The sequence below is a fragment of the Malaya genurostris genome, chromosome 3 (genome assembly GCF_030247185.1).
Source record: "Malaya genurostris strain Urasoe2022 chromosome 3, Malgen_1.1, whole genome shotgun sequence".
Taxonomy (NCBI): domain Eukaryota; kingdom Metazoa; phylum Arthropoda; class Insecta; order Diptera; family Culicidae; genus Malaya; species Malaya genurostris.
In genome coordinates, this window is record NC_080572.1 from 251442176 (window position 1) to 251460373 (window position 18198).

General features: G+C 39.1%; 1 protein-coding gene across 6 annotated transcripts in view; it reads right to left on the minus strand.

Annotated features, from left to right (window-relative positions):
- LOC131433716 (ADP-ribosylation factor 6) overlaps positions 1–18198 on the minus strand; it is a 67573-nt gene that overhangs the window by 8218 nt on the left and 41157 nt on the right. For 4 of the 6 annotated variants that reach the window (XM_058600265.1, XM_058600269.1, XM_058600268.1 and 1 more), the window contains 3 exons: positions 6467–6591; positions 6160–6315; positions 5915–6061 (listed from right to left, as the gene is read on the minus strand). In XM_058600265.1, coding sequence (XP_058456248.1) covers positions 5915–6061; positions 6160–6315; positions 6467–6548 — 385 coding nt within the window. In that variant the 5' untranslated portion in view covers positions 6549–6591. The remainder of the gene's footprint in view (positions 1–5914; positions 6062–6159; positions 6316–6466; positions 6592–18198) is intronic. The other 2 variants (XM_058600270.1, XM_058600267.1) reach the window with 1 other exon arrangement.

Sequence of the window (18198 nt, forward strand, 5' to 3'; positions counted from 1 at the left end):
GTTTTAGTCTCTTTTTTTCTCTATGTTGCTCTATTTTGCATTGTAAAATCAAATGAAATTCTTGCAAAAAGCCTGAATTCCAAAGAATTTTATTATCTATCCCTTGGTGGGAAAAGTTAATATTATTGTATCGAACTGTTCTTATCGATTCTACTTTATGAGCTCCATTGAGGTAAAGAGGGTTCTAAACTACTGAAAAATTGAACTATTGAACGATACAAGGATCTTAGGTAATATATATCAGTAAAGTGCTTAACCATTCTTATCCCGAATCCGTTAAAAAAGCCACAATAAAAAAAACGGTTTAATAGATTTAAATGATTATACATATAATTGAAAGTTTGATTCATGAAATTTATTTATGAAAAATGTTTGGTTTCAACAGAATGGCGCTACATGCCACACAGCCAACGAAACAATCGATGTTTTTGCGAACAGTCTTTGAAAATCGAACAATCAGCAGAAATGGTGATGTGAATTGACCTCCGAGAATTATTTTCTTTTGGTTGAAAATTAATGTTACGCCAACCATCCAGAAACAATCGAAGACCTCAAGCACGAAATTCAAGTTTCTATTGATGGCATAAGACCAGAAACAATTGAATATGTACTCAAAAATTGGGTGGATTGAATAGGCTACTGCCAAGCCAGTCATTTGAACGAAATTATTTTTCATAAAACTTTCATGAATCAACCTTTCAAACAAATGTATAATCATTGAAATCTATCATATTGTGTTTTTTATTATTGCAATTAAAGTTCGAAATTTTTCGTGGGACACCCTGTATTTGAATTTGGAAGGCACTTTTTTTTCTTGTGATCGTAATAGTTGAGCATTCACTATCATTTGATTGGTTTTGTACCAATCCACAAAGATTGCCATTCGTCGTTGAAGAAGTATCGCATCTTCAGTGTTGCGACGAGGTCAGCTACAAAAGGTCCCCTTGGTTTATTCAGAGAAAAATTTATTCCGTTGAATTACCATTACGGAAGATTCGTCCGAGATGACTTTCCTGTAGAATCTGAGACGTTGCAACTAATTCTCCCCGAATGGCATAACGGTTGTTACGTAAGATGTGAAGAACACGAAGAACGAAGCTTTCCATAAATCGGAACTGTAGCTAAATGGCATTCTAAATTGGGTAATATTACTCCAGAATAACGGCCGATATGCCATCCGGTACTGAAGAGTTCGAAGGCTTCAATCTAACGAAAACCGTATGTACCCTATCTATATCGATAGAGTGATCGCCGCTCGTTCGATTTGTGGCGGGCATAATGTTTAGGTGGAGAAAACACGAGCGAACTGTTCCAAAAAAACTGGCAAATTTATAGAGTTCTCGATCCGGTACGCTCACCGAATCGCATTAACAATAAGAACTAAGTTCTTTTCTTTGCTCATTTACGTGCTTTCAGAAAGCATTTGGGTTAGACTTCATCCTACGTTGTATATCCTTTAAATAATTTGCTTGGCAACGTTTCAGGGTTCTCCTGTAGTTTTTTTATCTGAACACAATGATTACGTAAAACATAACCTTCATGCTTAAAGTATCGTGTTAGCCAATGAAATTCTAACGTAACACGAACGATGTATCCTAATGGACGTCGAAACGTACGTGAAGATGGATTATGGGCAGCTTACCGGACAAAAATTATATAAACCCTTTGGCCGATGTGATGTCCTTAACAAGTTAAAATTAGTTTTGTCTTTCTCTATAGAAAGGTAATAGAATTGCTGGAGAAACCGACTTTTGATGGACTATTCAACTCAGTTCGACGAGATCAGAAAATGTATGTTTGCGTATACGTATGTGGACCTTTCTAAGGATCCCAAACTTCCCTAAATTTTTAAAGATCTTCTCAATTTTTCTCAACGATGGCTGACCGATTTTAACAAACTTAGGTTCGTTTGAAAGCCACCATCGCATTGTGGATCATGTTCGAAGATCAAACGACTGTCTCTTCTTGTTCCGAAGATATATTGATATAAGTGACGTAACCGACAAAACGCGTTTTTTATACGCACTTTTTCTCAGAAATTAACAGGGGGCTGGGGTCCACTAGGAGATTGATATTACCTATTAGCTCTCTCCGGACAGTACCAGCCTAGATGCCGTGTGGAATCCGGCGGAAAAAAATGAACCAAGAATAGATCCACTGGGTTCCTGCTTCCATGTCGTAAAAGGCGACAATTGCTGGAGTTTCTTTTTCCTTTCAGTTATCAGAAATTTTCAATGTTTCACTTCTGATTACTCTATTTTACTAAATTATCTCTTCATTCAATCTATCAATTTCCGTCTAGCTTCGTTCGTTTCAATCTATCAATTTCCGTCTAGTTTTATTTGGAATGTTTTCTTCTTCCATGTTATTGATTGTCTTTCAGGATTATAAATTGAATTGATAACTATTGCGCAAATCCGTTGATATTACGAAGTTGATAATAGAGATAACATATATCGGTATATTGAATACATAGTAAAAAACACTTGATATTAATATTTCAAACAACAAATTAATATTTTTCTCGGTAGCCGGCTGCCCAGATCAACCAATATAACCAATTAATAATTTTATTAAATAATTCAAATAATAAAGCTGAAATAATAAAGACGCGCGTGAAATCTTTTTACCTTTATTTGGTGATTTAAAATGACTTAATAACAACTGTTTTGAACATGTCAATGCAATGAATCAACTATTTTGTCTAAATCCTATTCACTCGTTTATTTTGTATCACGTAATTTCATTTAAATAAAATAGGGAAGTTTTTATTCTTTACGCGATAGTATTGCAAATTTTTCTTTAGTTTCCTCGAATAAGATCTGTGAATCAAGACTTCCCGGGACTTCAATATCGGATATTGTTGAAACGTTCACTCGGGAAGTCAGTGAGTTTAGTGGTGCATCCGAGCATCTTGAAACCGGAACATACTGAGTCGCGCGCGAAACCAATACTGAAATTTTTACTAACAAATATCCTTCTCCCGTGACACTTGTGGAGTGCGCAGTAGTATATACGGCCTCTAGTAACAACAAGTGTTGGACTAACATCCCTTCCCATTCTTTAGACGATCTACGTTCGGGCCTGGCCGGCACCGGTACTGATCAATGATTTCTGGGATTTCCAGATGTACATTGAAGGATGATTTACCAGTCCCAGGTCGGATCATCTAGAAACTCCCTGTACAATTTCAGCTAATCCCGATCAGTAACGGAGTAGCAACCAGGGGTGGTCGCTCAAGCTCAAGCTCAAGCTCAAGCACTTTTTCTCAGAAATTAACCAATCATCAAACTTAAATGTATTACTGCTGATAATTTTAGTTTCGAGAATGTTGTCGAATACGGAAGCGTTGAGTCACGTTACCGAAACAATTAGTGTTTTAAACCAGTGGCGTCTCGTCCTCATGTGCACCTCGCGCACTGCACAATCGGTCGAATTGAAGGAATAAACTGCGTCCCCGACCCCATCCTAATTCAATTATTTTTTTTTGTTTCGATTATTCGCCTCTTCGGGCCAGAAAAACTTTCTGACCTTATGTGCGGGGTTGGGAATCGAACCCAGGCGGGCTGCGTGAAAAGCATCGACTTACCCATCTCACTATACCCATCCCCAAGAACAATGATTTTTTTTTTGGAATCTAGTTATTCGATGATCTCATATACATCAGACATAAAATTTCAAGTATCTGTTGCCGCAGTGTTAGTGTCTTTTCCGTGGGCACGAGTTACTGCACAGATTCAAGAAGAGAAAGAATTATTCATCTCAGGTCTGAGATTTGTTTGTTTAATGAAAAATCCCATCCGAAAGTATATCGTTATCTCACTGTATTGAAAAACACAAGCGAGTATCCATTCCTCAATCTTTAGTTTTCACTTACAACGAACTGTTACAATTGCTATCATACCACATAAGCAGTGCACAACTAGTCGATTTTGTCACGAGACGCCACTGTTTAAAACTTACTCTTACTCTTTCAGTCGTAGACCATGCGGGTCTCTACTGTGTACAGGAGGCGTCTCCATTCAACTCGGTTCATGCAGACCCTGTCAGCTTGGAGCGACATCAATCTTCAGTTCAGCAACGCCATCGCACGGCATCACATTCAACATATCATGTCAATTGTATGGGTGTGCAGCCCTGCTATTTTGGCGCGCACGAATTTGACATTTCTCTCCCCTACTTCTATGTATGAGATTCGATGCGAACTCACCTGAGGGCGACATGCTCGCAAAAAAGGATGTTGCCAATGATTTGTTCGAGAAATGTGAGAGCTGGATATCTTGTTAATATGATGTCTTTGGTTCATGGCTGTTCGCCGCCAGCCTCGGTAGCTGCGAAGGGTCCGCAGGTCGTCCTCAATTTGATCGATCCATCTTGCCCGCTGCGCGCCTCTTCTTATACCGGTCAGATCGTCATCGAGGATAATTTTAACCGGGTTGTTCTCCGACATTCTAACAACATGCCCGGCCCACCGTAGCCGCCCGACCTTGGCCGTTTGGACGAGGGTTGGTCCTCCCAGCAACTGGTGCAGTTCATGGTTCATTCGCCTTCTCCACGTACCGTCTTCCATCCGCACTCCGCCGAAGATGGTTCGCAACACCTTCCGTTCAAAAACACCTAGTGCGCATTGATCCTCCGCAAGCATTGTCCAGGACTCGTGCCCGTAGAGGATAACCGGTCTAATCAGCGTTTTGTAGATAGTTAACTTCGTACGACGGCGAATTTTGCTCGATCGAAGCGTCCTGCGCAGTCCAAAGTAAGCACGATTTCCTGACAATATGCGTCTCTGAATTTCTCTGCTGGTGTCATTATCGGCAGTCACCAGTAAGTCCAAGTACACGAACTCGACGACCGTTTCGATTTTATCACCGTCAATCAGAACTCGTAATGGGTGGCTGATATTATCTTCTCTTGAGCCCCTGCCTTTCATGTACTTTGTCTTTGACACATTGATGCCTAGTCCGATCCGCTTGGCCTCAGCTTTTGGTCCGATGTACCTGTCTTCCTTCTTCTCAAAGTTGCGTGCTATAATGTCAATATCATCAGCGAAACCAAGTAGCTGCGCCACTGTTTAAAATCAGTCCCAATTCGAATCAGAGATTATCGTAACGATAAAATATGTTCCAATGAGACTGTTTGAAAGAAAAAAAAGATATATCACACCATTGGGAATATTAAGAAAAGGTTTTTCTGTACATCAATTCTCCAAGAAGCCCATGGTCTGACAAGGTATTTGAAGCTGCAGATAAAAAAAATTGGTGCCAAATGAAAAGTGTTCTGCAAATAGCAGAAACTTTATGACTGCTTAGCGGTTCGAATTGAACTGCCGAGTTTTGCACTAAACAGTTCAATTAGAACTGCTCCGCAAGAGTACCCGAAAAGGCGTTTTCTTCCGCTCACAGCGGACCAGTAAAGTTTTGGCCTGATTTCGCAAGACGGTGAAACATAATGACGGCTTAGATTCACATACGGAGTGTTCAAAATATGGTGAGTGGTATTTGAAGGAAAATTTGAGATTTCATCAAAAACAAATTGGAACAATTGGAAGAATTTTTCTTTTAAAGTTAAATAAATTACTTTTATTTTAAGAGTCCAACAATGTAATGTCGTTAACACCATTCCGATATAAATCGGTTTTGCTATCTGATACTTACTAAGGGAAAATGAATTCGTAGAGGTTTTAATATAAGCGAAATAAAAAACAGTTCTATTCCAACCAAAATGCATCGGAAGGAATGTTTTCAGATTAGGAAAGTATACCGGTACCTAAGTTTGAATACTAAGCTCGAAAGGCTTTCGTTGCCCGCAAAATAACAACAATGCACGACAACAAGAGATTATTCGAAAAAAGTTCAACCACAACATGTTCGTACGAACATACAAAGAGGGTGGGGTGGGGGCGTTCTCCACTTACCTTCTGGTAGATCTTGCTTGTTGGCAAATATCAGTATGATGGCGTCCCGCATCTCCCGGTCATTTATTATCCTATGCAGTTCTTGCCGCGCTTCGTCTATCCGGTCACGGTCTGCACAATCCACTACAAATATGAGTCCTTGTGTGCCTAAAATAGTATCGAAATGAGACCATTATCGTTCAGTCAATAGCATACAGACCGACAGATATACAGACATCGTCCATCAAATCACGGCCAGTACGAACCTGTGTAATAGTGCCTCCACAGTGGCCTAATTTTGTCCTGTCCACCAACGTCCCACACGTTGAATTTAACATTTTTATACGTTACGGTTTCCACATTGAAACCGACTGTTGGAATTGTCGTTACCGATTGACCTAATTTTAACTTATATAGAATAGCTGGCGGGCGGTTGGGATGAGGTAATGGAACGAAAACAGAGAAAAAAAAGAAAAAAACGGAAATCCATTGTTAGCTAAATGCTGGAAAAACCACAACACCATCTTTCGGTGAAGCCGAGTGTCTGCCGGCCGGGTGTTTTGTTGTACTTACTGGTTTTCCCTGCAGCATCCAGCCCGAGCATCAGTATTCTCATCTCCTTATTGCCGAAGATTTTGGACAATAGTTTCCCCATGATGAATCGGTTGCAGTTGGTGGTACCCCTTCAACAGGGGCTGCTGAAAAAAAAAACAGAAAATAAAGAAGAGTTTTTCATTGCTCTATTCATTCAACACAAAGTCAAATTTAGAAGTTTTCCAATCAATAAACCACTATCTGATACCATCATTATCTGATAACAGAACTGTCAACTATGAAAACGTTCACTTAATCGTTTGGTGATAGTTTGCCACTTTGAATCTGAATAATTCGGATGGTAGCTGGGGATGATAATAGTATTGATTGGATTCTCACATCAATAACCAAGCACAACTCTGCCAATAGCTAGAAATCGGTCTGTGATTGACTAAGTTGAAACTTGTTATATAGAAGAACACACGAATAAGCCGGATTGATAACGATTTCAAACGATGAATAATTCATTTTTCATCCCGTCCGTATCGTGCTTCGACATCGCAGAACTCACATGATATGAGCTCACCGGTACTGTTTATTGTTCGCAGATTTAACCCGCTCAATTGTATCGTACTCAACCAAAGCGCTCGGCGTCTCCACTGGAATTGCTTCTATGGAGACGCACGGCCGATTGTCGGCCAATTATTTTGTTAGATCATCTAATCATCTGCGATCACTAGCTGCTAGGTGGATGGAAACGTTTCAACACGTGCTCGCCAGTGTGACGATTATTTCTGGCATTGATAGTGGCAATGACGACTGTGATCAAGTTCACTGCAATCTAAGTAGGTTATTTGAAAAAAGTTTGAACAGTTAAACACTGACGGACAAGTTTGTACACTTTTGCTCTATCGGCTGTTAGTTGTTCCGTCGAACATCACACACTTCTTCAATTGAACGGCATTAGCAAACAAATATCTATCCAGTACGAACCGCTCTTATCACGGTGCTATTTGCGCAAGGGTCGAATTGTCGAATCGATACGCGACGACCAGTCACGTGATATGACAATCTATGAACAGCTGAGCTCATCGTTCATTTGACAGATAATATCGAGGTCTCTATCTAGTCAATGTCGTTGGTGACCGATTGGTAAACAAAATTATAAAACAGAACGATTTATTGCTAAGCACACACCAATTTGGTAGTGGAGAGTACTCGTACGCCAGAACCTTCCAAAAATGTCAACCATTTTCGGTGATGCAAAATGATTCATAATCAGAAGAATAAATACTTAAATGGCTTTCTTTTATTATTTCAATAAAACAAACGAATGAGGTGTTTTTAATCCATCTAGTAGTGTAATGATGCCTTTCTTATATCACTTATATTTTCAAAAAAATCACTTGAAGATTCTGCAAAGATTTTTTTCTTTCAAACTAGAATAAAATCAAAAACTTTCTTTGGGTATAAACTACCTTTTCAATTTGTAAACAGTTATGTCAAGTCAATATAGATTTAAATGTAGCAATTCTGCACGCTATACAAAATTTAACAAAGCACGCTGTGTGCTAGGCGCTGGCGTTTTTTTCTTCCGTACCAGTTTTGAAAGTTTTGATACTAATTGCCACTTAATTTCGGATCCGGAAGACTGATCTGGATGAAATTGCACAATATCTTCTAAGAGCTTTAATTTGAAACATCATTTGTGAAAATCGGTTTAACCGTTGCTGAGAAATCAAAATTAGTTCCGTTTATGGAGCTTTTATCCACTGTTACCGTAGCTTTCGGATGCGGAAACCGGAAACAAGTAGTCTCTAATTAGATTTTTATATATACTAACTAACAAGGTCTGCCAACTAGAAAAATTTACCAGTAAATTTTAGAAAAATTTGTATCTCGTTCCGCCATCATTTTTGAAAAAATTCTCATGAAATCGAACATTTTTCACTTATTACGCTGTAATATCGAAACAGAAAGTCGGATCTGGATCAACTATTCGGGGACAGTTCGGTTTCACATCTCATCCAAGTCAGTCGATAAAACAAAACCGCTTACGTTCGGGACAGAAGAAACCAAGTACAGTATTGTGTAGTGAACAATAGAACGACCTCGAAACAAGTGAACCAAACGAACAAAAGCTACCGCCGACACGAAAGAATACAATTGTTTTTGACTTCAGGTAGTGCAAAATTCGACCTTCAATACGAGAACTTGAAGGTTTGCTTAAGGAGCAAATGCATCTTGACATTAAACGTGTGCATTTACTTCAATGCAATAAGACGAATAATGTTGTTTATATCCAGTTCTATAAAGAGTTGGATGCAATTCAATTCGCTAAAGACAATAATAATGTGCACTATGTGGAGCATGAAAATATCAAGTACAACATTCCAGTATGTATGGAAGATAGTGCTATAGAAGTGCGTGTGCATGATCTTCCCTCAAGGGTCATCGATCCTTATATTCGCAAAACTATGTCCCAATACGGAGAGATTCTCTCTATCGAAAAAGAAAAGTGGAAGAATTTTTCCCCAGTATTCTAATTGGCGTACATTCATTACGCATACACTTGAAGAAGGCTATACCTTCTTATGTGATTTTCGGTCAAGATACAAGAATTCCGTGCAAATCACTTGTTACCTATGACAATCAGATGGCCACATGTCAACATTGCCAAAAAGCTGTTCACTACGGTAAGCCATGTGATAAACTGGACAAGGAGACAACTACACCAAAGGACAACGGTGCTCTCTTCACACAAACCTAAGCAACCCCAGTACACCTGTGACAGACACCAACAACAATGAAGCATCCCCTTCAACGAATCCATCATCATCCCCTATAGAACAAAGTACACCAGCTGCAGTAAACAACTTACCCTACAACCAACCAGAAATTGCAACCAATGTACAACAAGGTGCGCCTACAGCAACTAGCAAAGAAAAGAAGACGGAAATCGACAACAATACCATCGATGCGGCAATGGATGACGAGACGAACCACGAACGAAGTGCCCCTCAATCCTCGCAGGAATGAAATGGAAGCTCCTCTCCCCCTAGAAAAAGGGTGACAACGAGATCCAACGCAAAAAAAAAATTCATTTAAAAAATCGGCTCAATCGGCCACGTAAAGCTTGTACGCAAATAGGCCTGAATAAAAATATCTTTAAAACAAACTACTCGGGGACTTTTTAAAGAATTTTAATTTTAAATTTCCGAATAATTTGAGTGCGCATTTGCTCATAGATTTGTACATATTGCCTTGTAATTCCGGAACCGGAAGTAGGATAAAGATAAAATTCAATAGCGAGTATTGGGACCATAAAACCGTTTCGTTTGAATCTAAGCTTGTGAAAATCACGCCATCACCGATAAAAGTGAGTGATATTACTCGTCACATACAGACACTCAAATTGAGCCTCAGTAAGCCTCAGTAGAATTCTTAACCAATATGTTGCCAGTTTATCATCCAATCAAAGACTCTATTTCGAACATCATTTCAACATACAAGCTGAAGGAAAACAATGCAGTAAAATAAATAAATGCGCAAACAATAATTGAAACTATATCTGTACTTGCAATTCGGTGGTCTTGCATATCTTGGTCGGTCATATAAAAATGTTTTTTTTTTTCATAAATACGTTTATTTCTTAAGGCAGTTTACATAAGTTTTTCTTCGCCGTAGCATCACTTTTACATAATATTCTTATCCTAATTTAATTCTAACATAGTCACAACGTTTTGAATTTATTAAAACATATTCTCTTATAGCTTAAATATCATCTTAGGTAACTCGTCATTAATTATGAAATCTACTCGGAAATATTATTTGAACCAAATGATTAACTCCTATAAATTATAAAATAAGCTGTTATTTTCAGAACTTTTGTTGATAATTTCATACACTGTTTCGAGTTTGTTTGTATCATTACATTATTTTTATTCTAATTTAGCTATTGGTTGAACTCATGGACGCAGCTGGGATCAGAGCTAAGTCTTAAAAGGGGCCTTTATTAAATTGAAACTCCAATTTTCTTTATGAAATGATAAATAAGTTTCATGTATGAAAGGTCACGACAAGCAAGAATGTCTCGAACTGGGATATTGGATAGTCTACCTTGGGTACGCAAAGAATTTATTAGTTGAGATCTGACATCACGATACTCCACGCATGTCCAAACGACATGATCAATATCCCGATAACCTTCTCCGCAAGCACAATGATTAGTCTCGGAGAGCCCAATTCGAAGGAGATGTGCATCTAACGTGTAGTGATTGGACATGAGTCTGGACATCACACGAATGAAATCCCTACTCACATCCAGTCCCCTGAACCATGCCTTTGTCGATATATTCGGAATAATTGAGTGCATCCACCGACCCAGATCATCTCTATCCCAAGAAGCTTGCCAGCTGGCAAGTGTTCTTTGGCGAGACGAGCTATAGAATTCGTTGAAAGCAATCGGTCGCTCATAAATTTCACCCTCAATAGCACCACGTTTGGCTAAAATATCGGCTCTTTCATTGCCAGGAATGGAGCAATGAGCCGGGACCCAGACTATAGTGATTAGATAATTATTGTTCAATATGTCGTTCAGGCACTGTTTTATTTTGCCCAGGAAAAACGGTTCAGTCTTGCCAGTCATGTTTGAGCGAATGGTTTCAATTGCACTCAGACTATCTGTGAAGAGGAAATAATGGTTTGGAGATAATGTGACGATTACACTCAAACTATAATGAACTGCTGCTAGCTCTGCTATATAAACAGATGCAGGTTCTTGAAGCCTAAATGAGGCCGAAACATTATTGTTGAACATACCAAACCCTGTCGCTTCTTCAATTCGCGATCCGTCCGTGTAAAACATTTTCTCAGAGTCAATATGCCTGTACTTACTTGAAAATATTTTTGGGATTTCCGTCGAGCGTAGGTGATCCGGGATTCCACGCACTTCGCGCTGCATGGATGTGTCGAAAAATAAAGTTGAGTCAGGGACATTTAGGAGGCTGACATGGATAGGAATATATCTTGAAGGGTTGATTTCCTGTGACATATGGTTAAAATATACTGTCATGAATTTTGTTTGAGATCGAAGCTCGACTAGTCGTTCGAAATTATTAATTACCATGGAATTCAGCACCTCACATCTTATTAGCAGGCGTGATGAAAGCTCCCAAAATCGATCTTTTAATGGAAGAACTCCCGCCAGAACTTCAAGACTCATTGTATGTGTTGAATGCATGCAGCCTAAGGCAATTCGCAAACAACGGTACTGAATTCGCTCAAGTTTGATAATATGAGAGTTTGCAGCGGAACGAAAACAAACGTATCCATATTCCATCACTGAAAGTATCGTTGTTTGATACAATTTTATTAGATCTTGCGGATGAGCACCCCACCAAGATCCTGTTATTGTTCGAAGAAAATTTACTCTTTGTTGGCATTTCGTTATCAGATACCTAATGTGTCCTCCCCACTTGCATTTGGAATCGAACCACACCCCGAGGTATTTAAAAGTTAAAACCTGTTGGATCATTCTTCCCATCATATGGAGCTGAAGCTGCGCGGGATCATGCTTTCTTGAAAAGACTACTAACTCTGTTTTCTCCGCAGAGAATTCGATACCAAGATGAACAGCCCAAACGGACAAGTTATCTAAGGTATCTTGCAATGGTTTATGCAGATCAATAGCTTTGGGTCCAGTAACTGAAACCACGCCATCATCTGCCAATTGTCTTAGTGTACATGGGGTTACAAGACAGCTGTCAATGTCATTCACGTAAAAATTATAAAGGAGCGGACTGAGGCATGAGCCTTGCGGTAGACCCATGTAGCTAATTCTGAATGTTGTCAAATCGCCATATGAAAAATGCATGCGTTTCTCTGACAAAAGGTTGTGCAAATAATTATTTATAACCGCTGGGAGTCCATGTTGGTGGAGCTTGTCTGAAAGAACATCAATGGAAACTGAATCAAATGCTCCTTTAATGTCTAAAAATACAGATGCCATTTGTTGCTTTTGAGCGAAGGCAATTTGGATGTCAGGCGAAAGTAATGCAAGGCAATCATTCGTCCCTTTATTTCTACGGAAGCCAAACTGAGTATCTGACAACAAACCGTTCGTCTCGACCCAAGTGTCGAGACGTCGTAGAATAATTTTTTCGAACAATTTTCTGATGCAGGACAACATCGCAATGGGTCTATATAAGTTGTGATTGGAAGCTGGTTTCCCCGGCTTTTGAATGGCGATAACTTTCACTTGTCTCCAGTCAGGTGGAACAATATTTTGCTCAAGAAACTTGTTGAACAATTCCAACAAACGTCTTTTTGCGAGGTCGGGCAGATTCTTCACCAAGTTGAATTTAATTCTGTCCAACCCAGGAGCGTTATTGTTACAAGACAAGAGTGCTATAGAAAATTCCATCATTGAAAATGGGTTATTAATAAAACCATTATTTGGAGGAGATTCCCTTATAATGCTCTGCGTAGGAACAGAATCTGGGCAAACTTTCCTAGCAAAGTCAAATATCCATCGGTTCGAGTATTCATCACTCTCATTGCCCACGTTACGATTCCTCATTCGTCTGGCCGTGTTCCAAAGAGTGCTCATTGAGGTTTCTCTTGACAAACCTTCGACAAAATGTCTCCAATAGCTACATTTTTTGGCTCGAAGTATGCTCTTGTACTTGGTTTCTAAAGCCATAAGTTTTTCAAAATTCTGAGGAGTTCCTCCTCCCCGTTTTAGAAACGTCTTGCAAGCATTTTGTTTTGCGAGTTTAGCCTCTGAGCACTCTTTGTCCCACCAGGGGTTGGGAGGCCTTCTGTTAGTCGTTGGCCCAGGAAAGCGTTTAGTTTGGGATTGTTCTGCTGCCTCCAGAATCGAACAAATGAGGAAGTCATATTCTTCAAGTGGAGGGAGCTCTTCCATTGAATTCAAAATACTAGAGATACTACTTTGGTATTTAATCCAGTCGATATTTTTTGTCAAATCATATGGAATACTAGCTGAAGTAGCAATGCAATTGCTATTGCTAATTGAGATGATGATTGGTAAATGATCGCTACCGTGTAAATCAGACAATATTTTCCAGGTGCAATCTAGTCGAATTGATGTTGAGCAAAGAGATAGATCTAATGCACTTGGGCGTGCAGGAGGTCTTGGGATCCGTGTCATGCTACCCATATTTAATACCGTCATGCTAAAATTGTCACAAATGTTTTGTATTAAAGATGATCTGCTATCATTGTAAACGGAACCCCACATCATTCCGTGCGAATTTAAATCCCCCAGAATCAATCGTGGAGCAGGAAGGGCTTCAACCATTTCATTAAGCTGTCGCTGTCCAACTTGTGCTTTTGGAGGAATATAAACCGAAGCTATGCAAATATCTTTGCCTTTAATGTTTATTTGGCAAGCAATAACTTCTATACTAGAAGTTGAAGGGATGTTTAATCTATAAAAGGAATAGCATTTCTTAATTCCCAAAAGCACTCCACCATACGGAGAGTCTCTATCGAGACGTATAATGTTAAAATCATTAAAATTTAAAGCTATGTTTGAAGTAAGCCATGTTTCGCATAAAGCAAATACATCACATTTTTGGCTATGCAATAAAATTTTAAATGAATCAAGTTTTGGCATTATACTTCGACAATTCCACTGCAGGACAGTGATTGTATCATTTGCGGCGGGTGATAAATTATCCATCAAAAGATACAAAACCTGAGACAATTGGCCATTGAGCTGATAACTGCTTCAAAAAATTTCTAGCTATTGGAAGGAATGCCATTATGAGGGTCTTTAAGGGTTCAGATATATTGAATGCTGAGAAAATCCATTCAACAATTTCCGAAAACTTCAGTAATCCTGTTGGTGGCTGTGAAATAGAGCCCGCAGGATTATTACCTTTTTCTGTGCTAGATCCTGGATTGGTTTGTGAATTTGACAAACCAGGAGGCACAGTCTTTGGTTTTGACTTTTTTTGTTTAACACGGGGATCTTTTTTTGAAGATGAAATTTTAGGTGTCTTTTTTGGTAATTTGGAAGAAGACTTCTTTCTCTTAACTGACCCTTGGGTAGTGATAAACGAATTACCTTCACTATTTTCGTCAGAGTCAGAGTCCTCTGGTTCCTCTAGATTTGAAAACCCGTTTTCGGTTTCCAAAGGGGGGACATCAATGACCGTTTTAAGCATTTCTGCATATGTGCGCTTAGACCGTGCTTTTAAAAAAGCTTAATTTTGTCTTTGTGTACTTTAAATGCAGTGCATACTGAAATATCCTCATGAGGACTTTCTCCACAATAAATACATTTTTCAATTTCCTTGTTGCAATCATTATCTTTATGAGGCCCTTCACACTTAATACATTTTGGTTTATTACTACAGTAAGTAGCTGTGTGGCCGAATTTTTTGCAGTTCGTACAATTCATTACATTTGGAACAAAAAGCCGAACAGGGAGGCGAATTTTATCGACATAGACATGGGACGGCAACGCAGACCCGGCAAATGTCACTCGAAACGAGTCTGATGGGCGATAAACTTTCTTTCCCTCTTCATGAACTACTGAGTACAGTTGTTTGCACTCCAGTATTTTCACACCCTCAAGCATAGAGTTCTTGAAACGACCAACACCATGCTTGAGTAAATCATCTACCGAAAGACTCGCTTCGGTAACAACACCGTCAATTTCGACATCTTTGGAGGGTATGTAAACTTTATACTCTTTAATGAAATGTTCCGAAGAGACAATATCATTCGCGTGTTTCAAATTATTTACCACAACACGAATTTTATCGTTATTACTTTTATGATCTCTTTGATTGAAGAGTATCGTGATGTCAAACCTTTATTAATTTGTAAAATGTTCAATGGCTTTGATATACGTCTAAAAAAGACTATCCAAGGCCCAGAAGAGCTCTCCTGATATTTTTTCGTTCGTGGGGGTATCGGATTCATGCTAGGATTTACGTCCATGGATTCATCCATCACATTAAAATTTTTAATCAAACTTTAAAGTAAAAAATGAAACCAACACTACACAGTACTCAATCAAAAGGAAAAGAAAAAACTTCTACCTTGAAATTGTTGTCTATCTCCGTTGCACTGCCGTGTAGATCCTCGTTGCTCTAGATGTTCTTGTTGGATGCTGATTGTTGGATGTGATGCTACTGCTACCTGACATCCAGCACCACTCGATTTCCGATTTACTTTTGTCTTCGCCAGCTGCAACCAGCGCAGGTCACCGGTGTATACCTGCGTGTTGTATGGCAGTGGAAAGACCGAGTTGTCTTGTCTCCTTCTTCCTTGTGCTCCGCACCGATATGCTTCTGCACCGAAGTGCCTTCGCACCGGTGTGCCTTTGCACTCTCCTGCTTCTGTGTGCCTTTGCACTCTCCTTCTTCGATGTGCCTTTGCACTCTCTTGCTCAGCACTTGTGGCTGTGTATTGTGGCCTGGGTAGAGCTTGGGAAACGCCCTTTGTTGTTTCCTTCACCAGCTTGGCCCAGCACTAGGGCTCTCTTATGCAGCACGACTATACGTTTTAACGGCTGCTGCCAACAGGTCTCTACCTGTAGTTCAACCGTTGTCGTATTTAACGCGTGTAAACTAACCAGCGTTGTTAAACTGTACGCTTCTATACACAACCTTCTCGGTTGAACGGCTATTACTGAATGATATAAAAATGTTGATTTATGAAAGCCTGTTACAGTTTCGCTCGAAACCACTTTTTGCTACCTTACTGCAACGATTACCCAGAAAACTACTAAACTATCACTATCAGAGAATGATGAACAGAGAGAATGTTTGTATATAAGGTACCGGTCGTGAGGCGGCTAGGATTTAAATGATTAGCACTGCATAAGAACGCAGGTTCGAGTCCTGGCTCTGAGTGTATTTTTTCTTCTTCGAAAAATCATCTTTTCAGTGAGTTTCTCATTCATTTGTTTACATTTCATTTGGTTACATTTCTCCAGTTCAAACGAAATCTCAATCTTTCCTCTTGATAGAGCCCATCATCATTTGCACAGTGGAAAAGAACACGGAACCAGTCTGTTTCTTCTATTTCGTCCGCGTATTCTGGACGTCCTTGACTGCCCTGCTGCTTCGTCGGAATCGCTACTTTCAAACTGCCCAGTGTTTGTTTTCATCATGTTTAGCCCTGACTATAAATTTCGAGCAATTCGGAGGATTCATTAGTTTGGAGACAAAATCGATATTATTGACAGCATACCTCTCCAGAACCCCCTTGAAGCAGTGGCAGCTAGCTAAATCGTGTCAAAAGATGATTTGCGAATTACCTTTTCTTTTTCAGGTATTCTTCGATGAAAACTTGGGATGTCATCGTCGAGGATGTGACGAATGGTTCCGTTTTCCGACCACAACTTCAAATCGCTTACCAAATCATGACTTTCCTCACGAACATATCGACAAACACGAGCTTGATTAAATATATGTGTATATTGATTAACCAGCTTGATTCTTCCAGGCATATCTACATATCCTACCGCATGAGTATGCACAAAACGAAACACCTATCGCCGATGATAACGCAAATAAGTGAAAAATTTGTTACTAATCAATTGCTAATCAGTTACGGTGGTTTGGAATTTGTTGCTTTTCTCTATTTTTTACAATACTTCGCTAAGTTACTAACCTGTTGCAAATTAGTTACGGTGGTTTTGAGTTAGATGTCAATTTTTTTTCGAGTGCTTCGCTAAGTTCATATGAAATTAACGAGACACCGAGGGTCTCGATTTGTTTTCAAGCTTATTTAGGAGGGGTACTTCGTTGACTTTATATGAACTTAGAGAAGTACTCGATAAAAATCAAGCAACAAATTCAAAACTACCGGAACTAATTAGAAACCAATCAGGTACAAATTATCCATTGGGTTTCGATTTATTTTCAAGCTTATAAAGTAACTTCATATGAACTAAGCGTAATACTTGACAAAAAAAAAATCAATTGAACTCAACTGTTGTTGTTGTTGGATTCAAAACCACCGTAACTCCGTAACAACAAATTGTAACCTAGTGGATAACTTGTTGCTGATTAGTTGATAATTACTAATCAGCAACAAATTATCCACTAGGTTACAATTTGTGTTCAAGCTTATTCAGCAACTTTTTATGAACTTTGCAATGTACTTGAAAAAAAATCGAGCAACAAATTCAAAACCACCGCAACTAATTAGCAACTAATAAGCAACAAATCGACCGTCCCACGACAAAAGGGCCTAACTGCAAATGACAGTTTCTCTTTGTTTACTTCTTCTTTCATGATTTACCGAACTGATTTTATATTTGACGCTTTACTCTTCGCAAAACTTTCAAGGTAAAACTACAAGCTTTCGATTTGTATTGGAAACTTTAGAGAATTTGCAATAATGGCCCGTAATAATCAAAAGATAAAGTAAACAAAGAGATACTCTCATTTGTAGTTAGGACCTTTTGTCGTGGGACTATCGGAATTATTCACATATGTGCAGTATCTTTGGAGCTTCGCTAAGTTCATGTTTATTCCTGCCGCGATGTTCTCGATGATTCCTTAACCGATTTCAACAAGCTCAGGTTCGTTTGAAAGCTACTATTGGATTATGGATCAAGTTCAAAGATCAATTGGCTTAAGTGACATAACCGACGAACCGCAGTTGGCTGAACCTATTGCAACAAGCACAGGCTCATTTGAAAACTACTTGTTAAATTATTGAGTTCGATGGTCGTTTGAGTGACTTTTTCGGTTCTGGCGATATAATCGTATAAGTGACGT